The 23,704-nt window shown below is 36.5% G+C and overlaps 1 protein-coding gene across 2 annotated transcripts in view; it reads left to right on the forward strand.

The window, feature by feature from the left end:
• pleca (plectin a) overlaps positions 1-23,704 on the forward strand; it is a 136,034-nt gene that overhangs the window by 79,893 nt on the left and 32,437 nt on the right. The window contains exons 3-5 of one of the 2 annotated variants that reach the window (XM_051664420.1): positions 15,892-15,953; positions 19,374-19,388; positions 20,462-20,551. In XM_051664420.1, coding sequence (XP_051520380.1) covers positions 15,892-15,953; positions 19,374-19,388; positions 20,462-20,551 — 167 coding nt within the window. Of the gene's footprint in view, positions 1-12,009; positions 12,151-15,891; positions 15,954-19,373; positions 19,389-20,461; positions 20,552-23,704 lie in introns of those variants that run through there. The other variant, XM_051664421.1, reaches the window with a different exon arrangement.

The following is a 23,704-nucleotide window of genomic DNA, read 5'->3' on the forward strand; positions in this document are numbered from 1 at the left end:
AAACGTACGAGCGGTTGCTCTTCACTACGGAAGCAGCTGATAAGGATTACACAAAAGGTTGCGTCAGTTTTCAGAGACCCTGTCTCATGCCAATTGAAACGGGGCTGGCTGCAGTCTCTTTGAACTCTGAAGGTCGCCCATTTATGAGCGTAGAGGGCATTGGCCATAGCAAAGGGTAGTTGTGTAAGAGTGCATCTAATGTCAGCTGGTTGCAAGTTAAGGGTGAGTGCTGGGAATTCACCATAGCCAGTTTAAATTAAGCACACTCTTTCTCTGCACAGCATACGATGTGTGGTTTACTTGCTAATGCTATGAGTGATATGCGTAACCTGGATACCACCAAAACACTCGCCATCATACCCGTGAGCTACACAAAGGTCTTGACTCTGTGTACTTAAAGGCACTTCAGCCATTTTGTGTGCTCTTATAATCCTCGAGTAAATATCATAGCAGAAATTATGAGCTTGATGGTGTAATAATACTGAAACCTTTGCGTATTCCAGCTAATAAAGGACTCCTTTTTTTGTATCTTATTTGTATCATTTTAAAGTACATTTGGGCTGGTCATAAGGGAGAAGTTTGATATGGAAATCCATATCAAAGTGTTTATGTGTACGCTGAGATCATGGGGTTTATCGTTGTAGTATACTTTAAATACTGTATTTCTACATATTAGCTGTTTATTGTTTAGAGTAAGCATTTTGGTGAGGGACTTCATCTTTTTATCATGTGAAGTTGTGTTCTTTTATCTAATTTACCAATAACACCTTAATACTAACTAATGTGGTTAGTTTGAAGAATATTTCACGGAACTTCACAAAAATCTAAATAGTCAAATATCTGTCACAATCTCAGTTTTACATAAATTCTGATGAAAGGTTTACAGCTGGTCTGAAGAGAAACATCGTGTTTAGTTTAAAGTCAACCAGCCATAAAGCTGCCACAGAACTAACAATTTTAGTCACTGTTTTTGTTCTAATTTAAAGGAATTAAAACTAGAGCCCTGAATAGTTGGGGAAAGTGCTTCTATCACATCTGGCTTGTCATCTGCCTACTTTGTCTTGTATGGCAACCTACTGGGAGATAGATTTGCAATTCGCTTTTTGACTAAATATTTCCACCCTTACCAACACGCAGGCTTGTTCTGACTGGGCATACTACTAGATTTACTGGACATAGGGTATCTAGGGAGGTTTTTTGTTTACTATTCAGAATAGAAATCAACACAAATGTTGTAGTCTGTATGTTGTAGAATATGATATATTTTAAAAGTGAAACTTTTGCTGTACTGACTATACTAAATCCTTAAGGTAAAAGTTGTGTTTACTTTTCCATACCCAGTGACAGGACCACAGAATACTTCAACCAAATCATGTGGTCCAGATGTAATCTGGTAGGCTACATAAAAGCAAGTGAGTCAGATTACCTGAATGTGTCGACTTTGAGGAATGTCCTCAAATGAAATTCTCATGTTGCATGACTCACAGACACACCATAACATTTATTGTCCTCCAAGATTCTCAAAGCTTTTGGTTTGAGTCAAAGTCAAGAACAGTGAGTGCTACACAACATATTGTACTGAAATAATCTTTTTATAAATGTATGCATTTTCAGTACATGATGATAATATAATCTAAAGGAAAATATGTATGCATGCAAGGTTTCATAGAATTAACTTAACCTGCCCTTCGTTATCAAGTCACATCAGTGTTATTTCAAAGCAGCTATAAAGAAAATTCCTAAATATCCCATTGAGCATGCCAAAAGGCGACACTGGCAAGAAAAAAAAAAAATCCTTAGTTTGCAAATGCTCTGAATTGGGAGTGTAGTGAAAATCTGAATAGAACAGAATTCATCAGATTTTTAATACATCTTTCCATTTAACATGAGGTGATCTCACAACCTTTTTACCAGCCGAACTTGTCCCACCTGTAATGACAGTGCATTTGTTTGCACCCTTATTGAAATATTGAATTACACGCATTGCAAAAGAGTCTTTGAACATCAAAGTCCCACAATGCATGATTTTCCATAATCACCTTTATTTACTTTGAGTTTTCTAATTAAGGTTTGTGTAAACTTTAAGAACATCTTCACATAAAAGCTCTTTCTGTTTGCAACATTAATTATCATTAAGATTTCCTTGTTAATTTATGACGTGACACCTGCTGTGCGTGTGAAGAACAATGGCTGGCTATATGAGGTTTTGCCATATTGCTTATGGAAAAGATGTTTCCATCTATTAAATGTTATTTTCATGAGTTTTACAAGCTGTAAAATTGAAAAACATTTCTTGAGGAAAAATATAAAAATGCACCTATTATTTTTGGGCATAATGTGTTGAAAAATAGTAATGAATCTTCTATCTTCTGTCTTTATGTAAGGGTTAACATTTAAAAGCAAACATTTACTCTCGTTTTGCACGTTTCCAGGATGCGTTATGCAATATCTCATAAATTAAAAAGGCAGCATCATTACGCATTATAAAAAAGCTTAAACAGTAACAGCGACGGATAAGGCCGTATGTCGCAAGGAATCAGATTTCAACAGCAGTCCGGGAGTTGAGTCTATCCCGGAGCTTGAACAGTAAGAGCTGAGCGCAGCTTCAAACAAATTGCGATGGGTTGGGCCAGTATTGAAGTAAAGCTTTCACTGCTTTCCCTTTAAAACGCCCCTTAATTTTTCTCTCTGTAATGTCGAGCAGTCCCAAACAAATGAATCCAAACCTGGGCGACTCATACTGTTTGGGGAAGTAGGCTGAATTAAACTACGGAGGGAGAGCGCAGCCGTTTTATTCTGTGAAGATGGCTGGAGCGAGAGACATGTCCACTGTAGCTGCTCCGTGTCTCCCTATATTCAGTCTGGATGTGATTTACGGACGCGGGAACTACATCCACGAGATGAGCTGCACTGAAGTGGGGCCGCATTTATACAGCCGCATGTGTTGCGCAGGTAGGTTTTTACCGTACTGGTTCAGGCGAATAGGAGGAGTTCATTCGAGGGGGCGATAACGTGTGTGTGTGTGTTTTGCTAAAGAGGGAAGGGAGGGGGTGTCTTGTGTGTTACTGTGTAATAGGTGTACTTAAGTTACATGTTAATTGTATTATTTGGTGTTAGTGCACAAACAAATTCTAACTTTATCTAGACTTTAAGATCAAGATTTTAAAATCAAAGAAATTAGATTACATTTTATAAGAATGCAGTGTATAGGCAAAGGTAAAATATATAGGTGCTGGCACTGGTCACAATTTCAGAAATTTTTCCCCCACACGATTTTTCTAAATTTTTGATCAAATTCTGTGCTTTCACAAAAATGAAAAACAGAATTTTTTCAATTTTCTACAATTATTATCTACGGAAGTCCTGAACCGCAAAGTGGAAAAAAAAAATTACGGTGAAAACAAATAAAAAAATAAATAAAATAAATAGTGTCTCAGTTCCTTCATGAGCTTAAGTCTTACATTTTTTTCTCTCTTCCTAAAAATCGTTTTTGTCGCTTAAAAAATAAAATAAAAAAAATTCTCTCTTCAAAATTTTTTTTTTTCTCTTCAAATGTTTTTTTCTCTCTTCAAAATTATTTTTTTCTCTCTTCAAAACATTTTTTTCTCTCTCTCTCTTCAAAAAAATGTATGCGGTACCAACCTTGGCCACCAGGTGTCACTATAAGTAAGCATGTAATGTTGCTATATAGCTGAATAATACATTTATTATTTATTTAAGGGTTTGCAAACCTTAATCAAGACAAAATCAGGTTACATATGTTTGATATGGCATTCATTGTTGTGTAACTATTTATTTTTTCCCACCTTGTGGTTCAGGGCTTCCGTAATTATCCATGCAATTTTTATGATCTCACATTACTTGAAAGATTGCATGGATAATAGTTGTACAGAAATGGAAAAAAATCTGTTTCAAATCAGCATGTCTATATAGCATGTCACATTGCAGGACTTTACTTCCGCTGCTTATGACAGCAGATATACACTCACCAGCCACTTTATTAGGTACAACTGTACACCTACTTATTCATGTGATTATCTAATCAGCCAATCGTGTGGCAGCAGTGCAGTGCATAAAATCATGCAGATACGGATCAGGTGTTTCAGTTAATGTTCGCATTAACAATCAGAATGGGGAAAAAATGTGATATCAGTGATTTCGACTGTGGCACGATCATTGGTGCCAGACGGGCTGGTTTGAGTATTTCTGTAACTGCTGATCTCCTTGGTTTATCAACAATGTATAGAGAATGGGGCGAAGAACAAAAAACATCCAGCAACCGGCAGTTCTGTGGACAAAAAATGGCTTGTTAATGACAGAGGTCAGAGGAGAATAGCCAGACTGGTTCAAGCTGACAGAAAGGTGACAGTAGGTGACAGTGATGCTATGTAAAAAAACATTTCTGAACATACAACACGTCAAACATTGAGGCTGAGAGAAGTGGAACCCAAAGTGGTCTTCTACTGCTGTTGCCCATCCACCTCAATGTTTGACGTGTTGTATGTTCAGAAATGCTTTTTTGTGTTGCACCATTGTAACTTGTGGTTATTTGGTTTACTGTCACCTTCCTGTCAGCTTGGACCATTTTCACCCACAGAACTGCCACTCAATGGATGTTTTTTTGTTTTTTGCACCATTCGGAGTAAATTCTAGCGACTGTTGTGTGTGAAAATCCCAGGAGATCAGCAGTTACAGAAATACTCAAACCAGCCCATCTGGCACCAACTATCGTGACATGGTCGAAATCACTGAGATCACATTTTTCCCCATTCTGATGTTTAATGTGAACATTAACTGAAGCTCCTGACCCATATCTGCATGGTTTTATGCATTGAACTGCTGCCACATGATTGGCTGATTAGATAATTGCATGAATAAGTAGGTGTTCAGGTGTACCTAATAAAGTGGTCGTGAATGGATATACAGTAGATGTGAATAACTGTTATTTAGTGAGGCCAAAGTTTTATTTGTCAAATGTGAACACTACAAATGTGAGCAGTAGCCTACGTCTTGACAATAAAATGTCCTACAAGCTTTCGTTAAATTTGAAAACAATTAAAAAGTAAAAATCATTATTTTTTAATTACTATAAAAGTTATATAAAATAATAAGTAGTAAAAATGAATTCAGTTTAAGAATAATACTGATTTAAATTAGTTTACATACATATTAGTAATAACACATATGAAATCTGCCTTTATGGGCTCTCTAATTATGTAGCCTATATGTTGTTCTGTTTACTATATACATATGTATATATTGTTAGAGGAACAAGTTAATTATCCCAGAAAAAGCACATCTCAGCATCTCTCCCCTTTGGAAAAGTGCGCCTCACTGGACCAAAACCGCAACGACTCTAAAAAATATTGGCGGGATGTTTCTACCTCACAGCTTCTCTGTGTTTGTGTCTGTTGCCTTGGTAACTGTGGAGCTTTCTTTTTCCACAGTTAATGCCAGTTTTATCTTTTTCTCAGTTTTATTTTGCAGTCACTATTAAAAGTCTAGTCAATAAATCTTTTTTGGCAAATATAGGCCTAACTATTAACTTAATAAATTCTTAAGTTCTTAAAGAGCACCTATTATGATTTTTCAAATATTGCCTTTCATGAAGTGTTTTATATAGCTGTTTGTGAATGTAAAAAAGTCTGCAAAGTTTCAAAAATCTAAGTGCACGACAAATGGAGTTATTGACTCCCAAAAGAAAGAACACCTGAAATGAGTCGTTAGTAATTCCAGACTTACTTCCTGTACTAACCTATGTAATTTGGTAACAAAAAACCCGCCTCTGGTCTTCATTGGCTGCTCGCGAACAGCTTTGACCCGCCCTCAAACACTACACTAAGTGGTAGACCAATCACAACAGACTGGGACATCTGACCAATCAGAGTAGACTAGGCTCTCTAAAAGGAGGAGTTTAGAATGAATCCATTAGAACGGCTCATTGAACGAGTCGTTTTTGACACTGGGAAAAAAAAGGTAATGCTGCAATTTAAATTATGAGCAAATTAAAGTGTTTTCTGATCTTGGATGCATGTAAATCTATTGTATGAGACCTTTAAAACAAAATTAGGCACGTTTAAAAAGCATAATAGATGCTCTTTAGACAAAGAATTGTCTGCTCTTAGAGCACCACTATGTGTTCAGTATCTATGCACAGTAAAATTTGACTAGTTTTTCCATGTTTTCCAAATTCTTACCATTTCTGCATCATAAATCAGGGCCTTTTGTGTAATTGCGTGCCTGTATGTTTATGTGAGGGGGCGAAACACAAGGTTATCTCTTGTTTTGCTTGCGTTCCAGCCTCGTTTATGAATTTACAAGTCTGGCTGAATGGAGGAGTGGTCGTTGGTGTGAACTGTTAGTACCAATCTGGTATGTTTTGCCTTAATATTTATAGTAAAGAGCAGTGTTATGTCCTATAAACATGATTTAGGATGAGTAACAGCCTGAGTGCATGTTCACAGTCAGTGCGTGCAGGCCATGAATGCATGATTGACAGTTTGGGGCCATCAAAGATTTCAGAACTCACTCTGCTTCATCAGTCGCATCTCTTCGTGCTCTTTGAGCTAAATAATAAATACAATTTGATGTCATATTAGTTTTATCTGAATGTTTTTTAAAGGAATTGTTTACCCAAAAATGAAAATTGTCTCATTTATTCACTCTCATGCCATCCCAGATGTGCATGTCTTTCTTTCTTCTGCAGAACACAAATTAGGATATTTAGAAGAATATTTCAGCTCTGTAGGTCCATACAATGCAAGTGAATGGGTGCCAAAATGTTGACGCTCCAAAAAGCACATAAAGGCATCATAAATGTAATCCATACGACAGTGTTTTAATCCGTATTTTCAGAAGTGATTTGATAGGTGTGGGTGAGAAACAGATCAATATTTAAATCCTTTTTGTTTGAAATTCTTCTCCCTGCACAGTAGGGGGCAGTATGCATGAAGAATGTGAATCACCAAAAACACAAGAAGAAGGATGTAAAAGTGATCTGTTTCTCACCCACACCTGTCATATCGCTTCTGAAGACATTGATTTAACCACTGGAGTCTTATGGATTACTTTTATGGTGACTTTTGGAGCTTCAAAAATTTGACACCCATTCACTTGCGCTGTATGGACCAAAAGAGCTGAGAAATTCTAAAAATTTTCATTTGAGTTCAGCAGAAGATAGAAAGTCATACACATCTGGGATGGCATAAGGGTGAGTAAATGATGAGAGAATTTTCATTTTTGAGTGAACTATTCCTTTAAGTGACAAGAGGGAGACATTCCCTCTGTTTGATAATACAACAAACAGCATACAGACTGAATACTTAGGGCTTCATTTTATCAAAGCAATCATTATCTTTCTGCTCTTAGCATTGCCACAATCACCATACATATTGAGGGGGACATGTCCCCATTCAGATTGGTTGCTGATTAATATGAATGTCGTTGATCAATCTTGAATATTTGGTTGCATCCTTGGCCCTAAGGCCACTTTAAAGAAAGTAAAATGCCAGTTTGCTGCAGAATTTGGCATCACTTGCAAAAATCCATCACATTCATACTGCAACTTTGTTCATTCCGTCTTTCCTGCTATCAGCTTTACATTGAAATGAAGTATTCTAGGCATCTACCACATCACGCATAGAAGCTGAAGGAGGTGCCCAAAGTGAGTATAAGTGTGCAAGGGACTAAATGTGTATCTGGTCCATATGTTTTGTAATTGCATTCTGAACTTGCTCTGTTTGAGTGTCTGATGCCCGAAGAAGTCTTTTTTTTTTTTTTTTAAACTTGATAACTGTGCATACATGTTTTTAATATCTTACTCCCCAGAGATATTATGTGTCTTACATAAGGACTAAGGAATTAACCTAAGGGCTTACAGTCAAATTCCTCTCAAATGGCTCTAAAAAATCTGCAGTCGATAATTTCTGCACCACTAGTGGCACCAAATGGAATTGGAAAAAGTTTACAAACTGATTTTCCAGACAATTCAGCCATTGGTCAAACAAACAGGCAGTCCCGCCTCAAACTTATGGCATTGGTGAAGCAATATTGCTATGTTGGGCTGTTCAAACAGTGCAATCTTGAAAATGCCACAGTTTTTACACTTTGTGGAAATCAACCTACGATTGACTACTTACAGTCTTTGTACATTAAGCAGGGATAGGCAAATATTTTTTAACATCGAAAAAAAATGCACACAGATGCTTTTAAACAGGTCACACCTCATGTAATCACCAAGAATATCTTTATAGATGTGTTACACAAATAGGTAGTTTTACTGTGAAGTATAACAGTTAATTGGATGTTTTACATTTAACTCAAACCAATGATTCTCATCTTGTCTATTAGAATGTCTCCAGGCAGTCAGCATCGACCCAAGGCAGATGGGTGACAGCAGCCGGTCTCTCAAGCCCAAACAGGCCACAGCCCTGAGCTGCAATGCAAAGAATCCTCTAATCCTACCTGTGATCTGCCTGTCAGCCTTTACCTGATAGAAAGATGGATTGTCTCAGAGGTTAGGGGGCAAAAAAATTGCACCTAGCTCCAGTCACACCTGTGCACTGAGGGAAAATATTCTGAGTCCAATTCTTTCTTGCAGTCTTGGACTTGTCCATGCACACACATTTTAAAGTGACTAGTAAATCATGTCTTTCTTGTCATTTTGGCTGATATAAGGGGTTTTGTTGTTTTAGACCATAGAGATCCATGCTCATTTCATATACTGCCTCTAAGAAGTGCATTGTGTTTGGATGCATTTTTGTCCGTCTGTGGTGACTTTGGCAGGCCTGCATGTAATAGGGTCTTTGTTGGGACTTCAAGAGAATAGCTCAATATATCTGCAGGACACTGCAAATCTCAGCCTCTTAATTGAGTCATAAAAACTACAAAAGCTTTTCTGTGTGATTCCTGAAATGAGTCACATTTTCCTCCATGAGTGGGATTTCCTGGTTGGTGGATTTCCCACCCCCACACAAACAGATGGAATACCCAGACGGCAACAGACCCTAGCCTTGATTTCTCTCTGGTGCTGTGGTTGATGACTTATTTCCACTGGAGCACCACATACAGTAAAGTAATTTGCACGCCTTGCACATGTGTCAGGGTGATTTGTGCCATATTCACATGCACAGGGTGGTGGCTTCCCTCGTTATTGGGTATGCACAGATGTAAGCTGCAATAACCATTAGTAATAACATGCTTTTTTAGGTTATTACAAGCAAGAGGTGTCTTTTGGGATATTTGGGATTCATTGTAGAACTATGCAAGAAATGTGTGGGTGAATCTAATTCAACCATGTCCAGGTCACGTTTTTCCTCAAAATAATAATAAAGAAATAATATTTTTCTTGAAGTAAATGAAGCCTATTTTTAGAGATGTTTTTTTTTTTTTTTTTTTTTTTTTTTTTGCATCGTGACATTATTTTAATGATAATTAAGTACATTTTCCCTCCAAATTCCCTTAAGCATTTTTGCATTTTTCTCATGATCAGGGGTTTTCGAACTGGGTTCTGTGGATCCCCAGGGGGGCCACAAGGGGGCTATACGGGGTCATCATTCATTTTTAGAGAAATGTTTTAGAAATAATTTTTTGGGGGGGGGTGGGCTGTCAACATTAAGGAATGCAAATTGGGGAAATCACTTATTCCCATGGTAACAGCCACAGTAACTTCTGTTTGGTGAATGAATCTCGCTTCTAGATGACTCGGGGGGAATTACTTTTAACAGGTGTTATTTACAGGAGATTCTGCAGATGACAGTGGACAGTTTCCATCATACATTAAGACACGGAGCAATTACTTCATCCAGTAAAAAAGAGAAGGGGTTTAACGATGTGTATTTTAAGTTATATCGACCACAATGAGCGTGAATATTCACAAGCCACTGCTGACCAGCACTGGATTAGCAAGGTCCCCATTTCTGACTGTATATGGCCTACTTATAATAATTTTTTTAATCTTGCTAGATAAAGTATGCTACTGTCATATTATAAGTTAGTTTAAAATGACGATTGACAATCCAGCTTTAGGTCAAATGCGAAGATATTTCACAGTTATTATTGAAGATATTAACACAGTTACCCTTGACTTTAACCATACAATCTGTCAAATAGTGGCCAATATTAGTTCATTTCATTGTATTTATGCAGTATATATAATTTTCCATTTCAGTATAACTGTCATGTTTGTGAATATAAATTGTGTCACACTCGCTGCCGAACGGAAGATAGTTTTTATGATGTAGGAATTTCCTTTTATTCCATTTTATTGGTAGAAAAGCAAAAAGTGAGTGTTAAAAGAGACATGACAATCTGACACAATGAATAATGATTAAATTGTGTTATTGTATCATTACTGTTGTTTAATTATGAACAATACTATGATATTATAGTAACAAATAAAAACGAATTAATCAGTACTCAACTGTTTATTTTTCTTCAGAGGAATATGGTACTTTCCTCATGCTTTGACTAGGGGGAAATTGTAATATTTACAAAACAAATCAGTACTGTTTGAGCTTTGTAGTGTTCTCTGTGTTGTTTCTTCGCCCTGCGGTTGGCGCTAATACCAGAAATGAGTGACGCACTGTCTCCTTGCACTTCATTTTATGGTGTTTGTTCTTGCTCTTGCTCTCTGATATGAATCGCTTTAGCAGTATTCCTCACATTTAAATTGCTGTACAATGGCTGGATGCAAGTCAAAGTCAAGTTTATTTATGAAGCACTTTAAAAACATAAGTGTAGAACAAAGTGCTGTACATTAAGTGTACGACAAACACAATAACACAATCTTACAATCATATTAAAACACAATGGAATAAAACATTTCCAAATATAAAACCAAATGTAATGTAATTGAAACACATTGCACACAGAAACCTCACACAACATATATTAAAACATATTGGAACTAATTATTGAGATCATTTTATACTTTTAGTAGATAATATCATATTAGTTGTGATGGTACGTGGGATCAGGGGTCCACGAAGAATTTGGGTATATGAAAGGGGTCCTTGGTTCAAAAAAGTTTGAGAAGCCCTGGGTTAAGGGTAAGGATGTCTGTTTTGTTAAACTCTCATTTATCTTTTCAGACACTATTGGTTAGGTTTAGGGTAAAGTTTTAGGTTAGGGAGATACGTTTTACTTATTAAAACCTCCATCTAAAATTCACCTTAAAAACCTTGTCTGATTACAACCTAATTTCGCTCAGTTTTGCCACCCCTGCTGGACATTTCACTGGGAAACTGCAGCCAAACGTCCACAATCCTGCTCCACATAGCTGTATATTAAACACCACGTTTTTTCTGATTGGCTGTGATTTTGTCACTTTGTGGCGGCATTTCGCTTTTAGGGTGGATGGAAAAATTACTTAGGTTAGGTTAGGACACGATTTTAAGGTCGTTTGTGCTATGTTGGTGGTCTTTGTTATGGGGTATGCCCAGACTTAAGCTGCGGTAACCGTTAGTTAACATGCATTTATAGGTTGTTACAAGCGAGAGGGTCTGTGGGCTCATTTTGAGAACTATGCAATTAATTTGTGGCTTTTTTCACTTTGGATATTTCAAAAAGAAATTAGATACGGTTTCTCGGTTCATGCTCGCAACTCTCTCTTTTCCTCTATCACTTACATCATTAACGTGTGGTCAGCCAAAATGTTTTTGTGTTTTTGCGCGCGTTTCTCACACTTTTCGATGACAGAATGAGAGACCCTGTATTTCACACCACAACCACCAAAAATAACCAAAACAGAGTGATGCCTCATACACTTTGAATTTATAGCCTACAGACAGGTATTTAGTGAGAAGTGCGGAAAAAGAAGGCAGAGAGAGGAACAGAACCAGAGGGGAAGAAAAGTGAGTAAGGGAGGGAAGAAAGAGAGCAGGCTTGGAACACACCTACTCGGCTGCATGGGTCTTCTCATCTGCTTCTAGACACAGTTGACTGGGCAGAAAGAAACAGTTCAGGTTAAAAAAAAACGTTTCTGTAGAAAGTGTGAAAGTCTGTTTTGGCTCTAAAGCTAGAACAGAAGTGCAGAAATGGCTGTATTTCAAGGTTACAGAACTTACTCCACAGACAGTGTGGGCAGTGACTTGGTCTTCACAGAGGAAAATCATTACCAGGGGATGCTCAGGGCCATGGATGAAAGGAAAGGTACAACTGAACTTCTTAATACTTCTGTATTAGCTCGATCTATACTTCTGTAATACATTTGTACCTGGGTAACTATACTGGCAGTAGATTACTTTTTTCATCTCCTTTTTTTGTTTAAAATGTTTAATATAATCTTTCTACAATGTTCAATTAGTTAATTGTTTGGCATTATTTTAAAATGTGCACTGCTAATGTGGCATTTTGGCACCCACACTATTTATTTTATTTACATCTTATTGACAAATAGAACAGGGGCTCTTGGTTCAGATGTTTTTGAAAGTATGCAATACAGTTATATCATACTATTATATCATAATTATATCATAATTGGCGTCATCACTGGGCAATTCAAATGCGCTTTTTTCTTCCAACCAATGATGACCTAATATTCTAAGATGTCAAATGGAAGTTTCATTTGGAAATGGAAGTTTTGGGGCTCCAAAGGGAGGGGCCAATTCCAAGGCAGATCCCAATTCTGGGTTGTGGTCCTGTGTGTACATGCATATGTTGGAAAATAGGTCACGGTTTGGATACAGCATTGTTCATTTATTATAAAAGAGCTTGATATATTTGTAACTATAATTTATATTGCCGTTTCAAAAATTGCTTGCATTACTCCATTCCCTCAAGCTGTGATTTCAATTTTACGAGTGCAAAATCTAGGCTACTGTGCAAAGGAATGCCTTTAAAACGTACACCTCTCAATCTGATCTTATGTTTTTCCTTATCTTATTTTCCATGGCATGGAACATTAACTAAGCTTTAATGTCACCTCAGATTATACTGATATGATCAATGGCTTGACCTTTCCATTATAAGGCTTTAAAATGCTGTTGATTTTTGCTTGAAATTTTAAATGCCTGTCTTATCTGACCTTTAACCAGTTCAGCCTTTCATTTTGTCACACATGCCTTAGAAAGAGCATTGGATGTGCTGATCTCAGATCAGTTCAAAGACTTTGACTGGTAACAATCCTGACTAAGACCAGCACAGATGGTCTTGATTGTACTTAAACACTCCATCTGTGTCTTGCCTTTTCATGTCTCCACATGTTACTGAATTTGTGGTGTTATCAAATTGATAACACATATTCCCTACACGTTTTTAATTGTGTAATATTCTGCACTAAACTGACTGTTCATGTAAGATAAAATTACTTGATTGTTGACCAGTCAAATATTTGTTGTTTAGTAGTGGACTTAATAAAATGTGTCTTTGAAAGGATGCCAACCGGCATAGTTACCAGCAACAGAACAACAACAACCACATGCAACCTGTGACCTGCAGTTGTTTTGTTACAGTTTATCTGCATTATTTTATCTCATAATGTTTTGGTAGTGAATCTTGGTAGTGAAAACTGGAAAACCTCAGGCTCAACTGTAAAGAATGTGGAGATTTCACAGACACTTTTTTGTTAATTTTCAGTCATGCTTTTGTTTAGAAATATCATCAGCTTCAATGCTTAATCTTGTGACTGAGAGCGGATGTCCTTCCTCTGTTCTTTTATAAAGCTTAGATTGTCCTTAAACTACAGCTCCACGTGAATTCTCCTGAATCCTTGTATTTCTTTCCTATGAGCTCATATTGAGTGCAGTCTCATCAAAAGTTTATTCTAACGTCTAAGTATAGGGAAGTGGCATTTATCAGAATTGAATCTGAATCACTTTCTTATATTAGTCATGAATCATTGGAATACATTTTTGAGAAACAAACTTGATTCAGGTTATTGTTTTAAAAACTTCTATTGAGGAATTTACCATTGCTTTCTTTCCTAATAATGATTATTATGATAATTATTTGCTAAAGTAATGATGATCAAGATGAAAGTAAATAGCAACAACAAATAACACAACAAATACAATTATTCAAAAATACACATTCATTGACAAAAAGCAGTGACATTGGAACTACAGAAGAATCATCCATTCAGTTCGCTTTCACCAATGGAATGTTTTCTTAGTGCTCAGACAAGTTGATCTAGACTGCTTATTTACTTTCTAACATTCTGTTGTGACTTCCGGATGTACTCTGCATGTTTTTTAAGCCATATAACTTCAGATGGGCTGGGTGGGCCACACACACCCAGTTTGCACTCATGCCCACCCAATCACAGTTCAGTTTTGTGTGAAATTAAATATGATTGAGAAGCCAGTTTTAAATTTGCTTATAGGCCCTCCCAAATTCCGAATCCTACTACACATTCTCAGAGCGAAATCGTAAGGATTCACATGACTTTTCTAAATTTGGCTAATTTGTATGATATCGTACAACTTTCACTACAGCCAATGACGTCACTGGACATTGTTTCCAATACGCAACAATTACTTGCTTCTGTCACACACAACAGCTTCCTATCATGTTTACATACTCTACTGATCGGTTAGGTTTAGATAAGGGATTTGTGTAAGGGCATAATATTAATAAGCATGTCCTTAATGCCTCGTGCGTGAAACTCACACTTACTTCAGCATTAGACATCCGGGCATTTGCACGTGATGAAATCGTACAAATTTATATGAACGATCTCATACGAAATCATACAAAATAGCCAACTTGTAAAATAAGTACGAATTTTCATGAGACTGAAATCCTAACCATGCTCCTCCATAATGTGATTGGACTGATTTACATTTTTTTACATTCTCAGAATTTCGGTAGTAAGATATAAGAAAGTATTTGACTTGGCATTATGCAATGAGAGATCACATACAAATGAGGTGCATGCCATATTAAAATGGCACAAAATAATGCCTTTAAGCCTTTGCTTCCCTAAAATAGGTTCCATGTGGAACAACAAGAGGTAGTAATAGTGCATTATAACCAAAGAAAAGAGAACCATTCTACACCGATCAGCCTCAACATTAAAACCACCTGCCTAATATTGTGTAGGTCCCCCTCATGCCGCCAAAACAGCGCCAACCCGCATTTCAGAATAGCATTCTGATATGATATTCTTCTCACCACAATTTTACAGAGCGGTTATCTGAGTTACCGTAGACTTTGTCAGTTAGAACCAGTCTGGCCATTCTCTGTTGACCTCTCTCATCAACAAGGTGTTTCCATCTACAGAACTACCCCTGACTGGATGTTTTTTGTTTTTGGCACCATTCTGAGTAAACTCTAGAGACTGTTGTGCATGAAAATCCCAGGAGATCAGCAGTTACGGAAATACTCAAACCAGCCCATCTGGCATAAAATCAAGCAGATTGGGTCAGGAGCTTCTGTTAATGTTCACATCAACCATCAGAATGGTGAAAAAATGTGATCTCAGGGATTTGGACCATGGCATGATTGTTGGTGCCAGACGGGCTGGTTTGAGTATTTCTGTAACTGCTGATCTCCTGGGATTTTCACACACAGCAATCTCTAGAATTTACTCAGAATGGTGCCAAAAACAAAAAACATCCAGTGGGCAGCAGTTCTGTGAACAGAAACACCTTGTTGATGAGAGAGGTCAACAGAGAATAGCCAGACTGGTTCGAACTGACAAAGTCTACGGTAACTCAGATAACCGCTTTGTACAATTGTAGTGAGAAGAATAGCATCTCAGAATGCTGGCGCTGTTGGCGCTGTTTTGGCGGCATGAGGGGGACCTACACAATATTAGGCAGGTGGTTTTAATGTTGTGGCTGATCGGTGTATATACATGTGTCAAAATAATTGTGAAATGTATTCCAGTACTTCTGTGATTTGATCTGTTTGACTGAAAACATGTTTTTCTTGTCTTTTTGTGTTCTGCAGATGAACGAGATCGAGTGCAGAAAAAGACCTTCACAAAATGGGTGAACAAGCATCTGATAAAGGTACTGCACACATCCTTAGTGGAAAAACGTATTTAACCAATGCAAGTATGCAGAAGTATGCAATTACTCTAAATGCCTTTAGCAATCACACATAGTGCATAAATGTGACCATATGCATTTTAGCATATTAGTTTTGCGTGACTTTGACTATATAGACACCAAAAAAAAAAAAAAAATTAATAACAACATCTGTGACAGACTGATTGAGTCTTTACTTAATAAACCCAAGTATTTGAAGTCTAGGAGCATTTGCCAAAATTTGCCTCAACTGAATGAAGTTTATTAGCTAAAAGGAGGCATTTGAAGTCATTAACAGATTTTTGTTGTCAAGTTTGTTTTTCTTTTTGCCTTCAAAATGTTTACTGAAGCATGCTTTAATCAAAGTATGAATTGGTGCACAGAAAATGATTGATATGAAAGTGAATTTGAGTAAAAAGCCTCTTGGCACATTCCACACTGTATCTTCAATATCTCAGTTTTGCTCTTACATTAATTTACTAGCATATTGTACTGATTATGATTGAATATTGAACTGAATAAATTTTGTGAAGATGATTGGTGCTTTAACTACAAATGAATGTTAAAATAGGTGCTTGCTTGGAAACTCTTAGTAAGTGCTGCACAAAACTACACAGAGCACCTTGTTATTTGTCTATCATTGCATTGAAAACACCTGTTAAGTGCAAGTGCTGAAAAGATAGGTGTGTGTTTAAAGAGAGAGAGAGAGAGAGAGAGAGAGAGCTTGAGTTGTAAGAATAGGCATCAGTTCTGGATGCACAGCCTTGTCAAGTTTCCATTTTATAATCTATCCTTTTATTAAAACCTATGGCGACTGTATGTGTAATTGCTACTGCTGTGGAGATCACATTTGTTTAATAATGGTCCTGTACACAGACTACACACCCAGTGCACTGCACTGAAAGGTGCTATTTGTTTGTTTATGAGTGTGTGTGTGAGCATGAGTCATCAACATCTGGTCTCATTTTATATCTCCAAAGAAACAGATAGTGTCCCTGGTACTGCTTGAATTTCACAGCTGCCCTAGAGGCGCCCACAGTCCTGCATCGCTTTCAGAAACAGTTCTTGTGATTTGCAACGAAAGTTCTTGAAATATCCACCCCCAAAATACATTGTCAATAAAGATACTAAAGAAACTGTTGAAGTGAGAAATAACTTACAGATTTACAGAGAAAGAGAGCAAAATGTATGACACTGCATTGTAGATACAAAGACTAATGGGAGTGTAATGTTTTTTGGTCTTAAACGTTTTCAGTAATTTTTAACATTTTCCGTCCTTTTAGGTATTTATAGTAATTTTTTTATTTGTTTAATATATTTATTTATTTGAAAATATCTATTTTTGTATACAATGGCCCCAAAAAGAATTTGGACATTGAAGCCACTCTTAGAAATTCATTAATGTCATTGCATTTATGACAGAATATCTATCCAAGTGGGTTTTCTTTTTTTTTTTTTTTTTTTTTTTGAAAGAGAGAAAGTCAAAGCACACTTTCCAATCAAAATATTTTACAGTAAGAAGCTAATTAGGTTTTATAATAATAATGCAGTAGATATACTGTTCGAAAATAAAATGGCCACCTTCTGCTCAAATGACAGTGGAACATGTCAGTAGTTAATGTGATGAACTACACCTGTGGTTACTCTGCTGGGACACCTGTGTGAACTAGAGAGGAATCGACTTCATTCAGTACATCCATTAATAATGACCTTGACACCAGTTTGATTAAGATAAATGTAAAAAAAAAAAAAAAATAATAATAATAATTTGTTGGCAGATGCTACTTGGTTTCACATTTTGTATCTAACACAATGACATCCATGCATTTTAAGAGTGGCTTAAATGTCCAAATACTTTTTTATGCTATTATATATAAAGTCTGTTTGTGGGTTGCCTTAGATTAATTTTCCTTCCTCTGAGGAGGCTTTGTGTTTACTCAATAGTCTGCATTTCAGATCCAGTGACTAAGAGGCTTTGCTGTGAGTTGTTAGTCTGCTGTAAGGAAATCCTTCTCATCTGGATGCAGCAGTTTGAGATGGAAACCTGGACGCCACCAAAACTTTCTGTCTCTCATCACAATTCTGGCCCACAGAATGGCAGCTTTTAAAGATTAATAGACAAGATTTATTTAGATTGAGTTTCCAAACTGGTAGTTCCTTCATGACATGATAGTGTTGTTCTGTTGCTATTATAGACTTCATATTGGCTTGTGTTTCTTTCGATTACATTTCAAAAGGGAATTTAATATGGATGCGATGCCACTGTACTCTGTCTTATTTGATTATACTTGCGGAGATAATAACCTACAGAAGGCTCAATGTTAAGGTCTTTCGTGTAAGATAGATCCATAAAGATCATTAGAATGGTTTATCATTAGAATGTTCTGTTAACAAAAGAGGAACCACATTTATCAGATGTTATATATATATATATACATATATATTATACATTAACTCAAGCTCCTAACGCATATCTGCATGATTTTATGCACTGCATTGCTGATTAGATAATCGAATGGATGATTGTTGGTGCCAGACGGGCTGGTTTGAGTATTTCTGTAACTGCTGATCTCCTGGGATTTTCACACACAACAGTCTCTAGAATTTACTCTGAATGATACAAAAAACATCCAGTGAGCGGCAGTTCTGTGGATGGAAATGCCTTGTTGATGAGAGAGGTGAACAGAGAATAGCCAGACTGGTTCGAACTGACAAAGTCTACAGTAACTCAGATAACCACTCTGTACAATTGTGGTGAGAAGAATAGCATCACAAAATGCTATTCTGAGATGCGGGTTGGCACTGTTTTGGTGGCATGAGGGGGACTTACACAATATTAGGCAGGTGATTTTAATGTTGTGGCTGATCAGTGTATGTATATATATATATATATATATATATATATATACACAAAGTGAGTTACATTTGTACAAAAGCACAGTGGTGGTTAAAACTTAACTTAAAAACCTTTGAATTATAAGCCCACATTATGAACCTGTAAACCACACCAGCCTTTTAAAAGCTGAAGTGTATCATTTCTGCATCACTAATGTCACCAAACAGAATTAAGAAAATAATGATTTGCTTTCAAACAGGTTTTTTAAACACTCCCCCTTCTGCAGCATCTAAATTTAGATAAAAAGACAGTTTGAGACAAATTTGAAGGCTTTATTGGTTCATCTAAACGAAACATAATACAGTAATCAAACATTTACACCAACATACAAACTCTCTTTGCTTCAGACTGTACTATCATCAGTGTCATTTCACTGTTATCTCTCTCAGTTTCCCTCAATGTCTCTTCTATCATACTACAGTTCTCATTGTATTTCCCATCTGTTCCAATTCTTTCTCTTTTTTATCTCTTCATTGTTCATCCTTTCCTCCATCCTTCTCTGTCAGCACTGGAAGGCAGAGGTAGGTGGTGTCTGAGATCACACCTTTGCAGAGTGAATGGGTTTCACATGCACCCTGGCTTCCTAGAACTAACACGTCCCCTCTCCTTCTGTTTTTTCTTGCACGAAATGCAATTTCTTAATAAGCTTTCTACTTATGCTGCAACACTTTACTTGTCTCTCTCTTGTATCACCTTTAATGCTCACTGCTTCTATATACTCCATACTGAATGAGTGTGAAGGAATTTTTCATTGTGATGTTAATACGTTAATACAGTTTTATATACTTCACTCTCGCTGGCTGTTAGAATGCAAAAAAGTATCTAAAAATATATTACACAAAATGATTGATTTAAGAGACACTAAATAGCATGTATAGTGATTTAAAAGTGCATTGCCATATTTATGCACATAATATTGTGTCTCTATGAGTTCTTACAAGAGCTGGAGGCTTTTAGCATTATGAAGATATGACTCACTATATAGATAAGTCTTTAATTTGCATTGTTCTTTGTTCTTGAGAGGCGACACACTAAAATTTGAATATGGAAAGACATTCACACGCATTGCCACTTCCAAAACAACAACAACAAAAACGGTCAAGAGTTCCTTGTCTTTGATAGTTAACGAAACAGCACTTATTGATCAAAGTTCAGGGGTTTACTGGGTTATGCCTGCATTTCCATAACTTTTTAACTGTTACATCATTGATTGTGTATAAGGCTATGAATGACAAGGCTAGCCAGAGCAAGCAGCTGTGTTTTTTAAGTAAAGTTTCTATAAACAATAAAAACTGAATGAGAGCTCTCAGCGTGAACATTTCTGCATGAGAAAGGTCTGTCCAGATGACCTTCACACATAACTTTCCATAGACATTGGAACCATCTTGATAGTTGTGGTTTGCATGTTCTGTTTCTAGTCTTAGTGCTCATAATTTAGTGGGTTAGGATGATTTGCTATAGTTTTTGCATTAAAAAGGAGATAAGAGGGTGAACGAATGACATACAATTGAATAATAGGTTAATCAGTTGCGTGAGTGACTCCTGAATCCATAATTTTCATAATTCATACTCATTATAATCTTCTGATTTTCAGGCCCAGCGACACATCACAGACCTGTATGAAGATCTCAGAGATGGACACAACCTCATCTCACTGCTGGAGGTGTTGTCTGGAGAGACACTGGTAAGTGTGTCAATGCTGATCTGAGGTCAGATGTTCCATCTACAAATCCTGTTCAAACCTAATACCAAACCTTACCAACATCAGCCTGATATTCTGCTTCTGCAAGGCTAATAACTCTCCACCTGGGTCTGCTTTCTTAACATAACCCCCTCCTTTTATTGAGTCCTCTTGCTTCTTAGACCTTGTTAGTTTGTGTGTTTAAGTGTAGTTACCTTTTTAATCTGAATTTGATTGGATATTTCTAGAATTTTAACACCCTCAAATGATGATGATGATGATTATTATTATTATTATTATTATTATTATTTGCATTCATCAATGGTTATGTTGATGGTTGACATTCAGATCTGTATGACCAGTGGCTCAAACGACACATGGGAGTTTCTTCGACTACTGTATGGACACTTCTGGCCCTGTGGACTAGAAAATAAGTACTCTTAATAAAATAATTAATAAATAAACTCTCTTTTCACACTCTCACTAGTTTATTTAATTTGTCCAACTATACATACACATGCCTTAAAAGAAAATTCAGTCATTATTTTCTGAAACAATAACACATCTCAAATTGTGTATTGTTTTTAATAGCATTCTGTGGTGGAAATTACATTTTACACATTTTGGGGGGAAAAGTGGTGCCTTACTAAGGCTCATTTTATAGCTAGCACTTTATTTATCCTAAATACAATCAATTAAGTAATATTTCCAGGAACACTTTAAAAAAGTTTTCATTTGCTAACATTAGTTAATGCATAAGGTATCATGAACGAACAATGAACAATATCGTTTTTACATTTAGTTAATATTAGTTAATAAAAACACAATTGTTCATTGTTAGTTCATGTTAGTTCATAGTGCATTAACTAATGTTAACAAATGGAACCTTATAGTAAAGTATTGCCATATTTGTTTAATTAATTTTTTTTACATAATATGTACAAAATTACAGATTAATTGGATATGACTCACAATACAAATATTCTGTTCAAATTGGTATTTACCTTGAATTGGTATTTTATGTATTTTCTTCAAGCATCACTTCATATCTCATATTTCATCTCAAGCAATGACACATTTGTCTCCTTGATAAGCAAGTACACTTACATTAGTAAATCTTTAATAGTGGCAAAATTGTTGGTCTTGGTTGAAATGACATCACAACTAAGGGGAAGTTACAATTTGTGTAAAAATTTATAAAATGTATTTACTATTATTTCAATTAATAGATTTTAAGATTGAAAGTCTGGGTCTGGGACAGGATAACAATCAAATCTACACATAAAGGCATTTAAAAAGTGTTGAAAATAAATTATGAGGGAACTATAGAAAGTTTTCAAGAAAAAAAGATAGCTAGTTTGCGTAGTTTTTAGTTTATTTATTTATTTTTTAATTCGTTCCTGGGACATAAAAGTGGCCGTAGTTGGAGAAACACCCACATACAGTAATGTACGGTAGGAACGAATGTCTTCCAACATCTTCCCATCCTGATGAGCACTTCTACTGTGACGGTGTCTCTTTTGCATTGCATCTCACACCTTTAACACATTAACAATCTTACATTTTCTGCCTCAGTTTCAACTCTGCACCAGTTTGATCCCCCCTTGACCATTCCTTTTTCAACCTCCTGTTTGCTCACCTCTGCCCTGACCTTGATCCCTTTGCCTTTGCCTCCTCTCTTGTGATGCTCTTGCTGTGGTAGCCGAGGGAACGTGACGTTGTCAGGATATCTCGGTTGGTGAGTTGGGTCTGATAATTTCCGGCTCGCCTCCCATGGGGCGGGGGGTGTGGCATGTGTCACTGCCAGGGGACCTGCGCTGTGCATGATGTCACTTCCTTTGTCATGACACTTGTTGACATTGCTGTCCTCCCTCCATGTTAGAGAAAAGTATTAAAGGGATAGTTCACCTAAAAAGGAAAATTCTTTCATTTACTCACCCTTATGTTGTTCCAAACCTAAATGGCTTTCTTTCAATCGTGGAACTCAAAAGAAGTGACATGGGGTTGTCAAGGCCCATTATCAACATAAAAGCATGACATGCTCTATATTTCAAGTCTTCTCCCTTTGTGTTCCATGGAAGATACAAACCCATACAGGTTTAGAATGACATGAGTGTAAGTCAATGATTAAGTCAAGGATTAAAGTTTAGCATTATAGCTGTAGAAATGATTATTTAAAAGGTCAGATTATGATTATACAGTGTTTGTGTTTGTTGTTTGGCCATGGAATGTTCTGCGTTGCACTGCATACCCACTAACTAAAGGGGTTTCAGAAATTCTTGGAATTTTATGCATTTGTTTTGTTTGTTTAGTGTTCAACATCCATTTCAGTTATGTGTAACAGTAGCCAGCTGGTAGGTAGCTGTGCAGTGTGTAAACCTCACTCCCCTAGCCTCAAGAGGCGCACTAGTGACTGGCACTAGAGGTTGTAGCCTTTAGCCATCTTATTAGCGCACCCGCCTCCCACACCGGAGACGCCGGTTCAAATCCCGTTCAGAGTGGGTCAAGCATGACCTTTTACATATGCATCGTTTCATGTTTCCTCATGTTTGCAAACATGGCACCTTTTGACCATCTACATTGAAAGCCCAAGTGACATCATGCACTGCAAGCCAATAAGAGCCTGGCACATGGAACAGTTTTTGCTTTTGATTGGCTGCTATATATTGTGATGACTGATTGACAAATGTCATTGCATGTTCTTATTGTATGCTGGTGCATTTTGTCCACATTTTGGTCCTATTGGGTGTCTTTGCATTCAGATAATAGATGATAAATTCTAAAGATGGAAAATCTCTTGTCTTTGACTCTCAGAATAATAAAAGGTAGTCTAGATTATAAAGGTTAAAATCTAGTTTAATGCAGACCTCTTTTAAATATTTGCTTGTAGTTTAGGTTGTGAATCAAGCCAATGTTTTTAAAGGTAATGCAGTAAGATGTAAAAGATGTTACAAAGAAATTGTGAATTTGTTTAGTTTAATTATGCTTACAGGAGATGTTTATTAGTATCAGTTAAAGGTGCAGGCTGTAATTTATTGCTGATTGTTAAACGTTTAAGCATAGATATAGTAATAGTAATAGTAGAATAGTATTGTGAAAAATATGTTCACAATGATGTACACTCTCATGAGATGACAACTGTAGTTACAGTATATC

Source organism: Myxocyprinus asiaticus, chromosome 30, assembly GCF_019703515.2.
Source record: "Myxocyprinus asiaticus isolate MX2 ecotype Aquarium Trade chromosome 30, UBuf_Myxa_2, whole genome shotgun sequence".
Classification (NCBI taxonomy): domain Eukaryota; kingdom Metazoa; phylum Chordata; class Actinopteri; order Cypriniformes; family Catostomidae; genus Myxocyprinus; species Myxocyprinus asiaticus.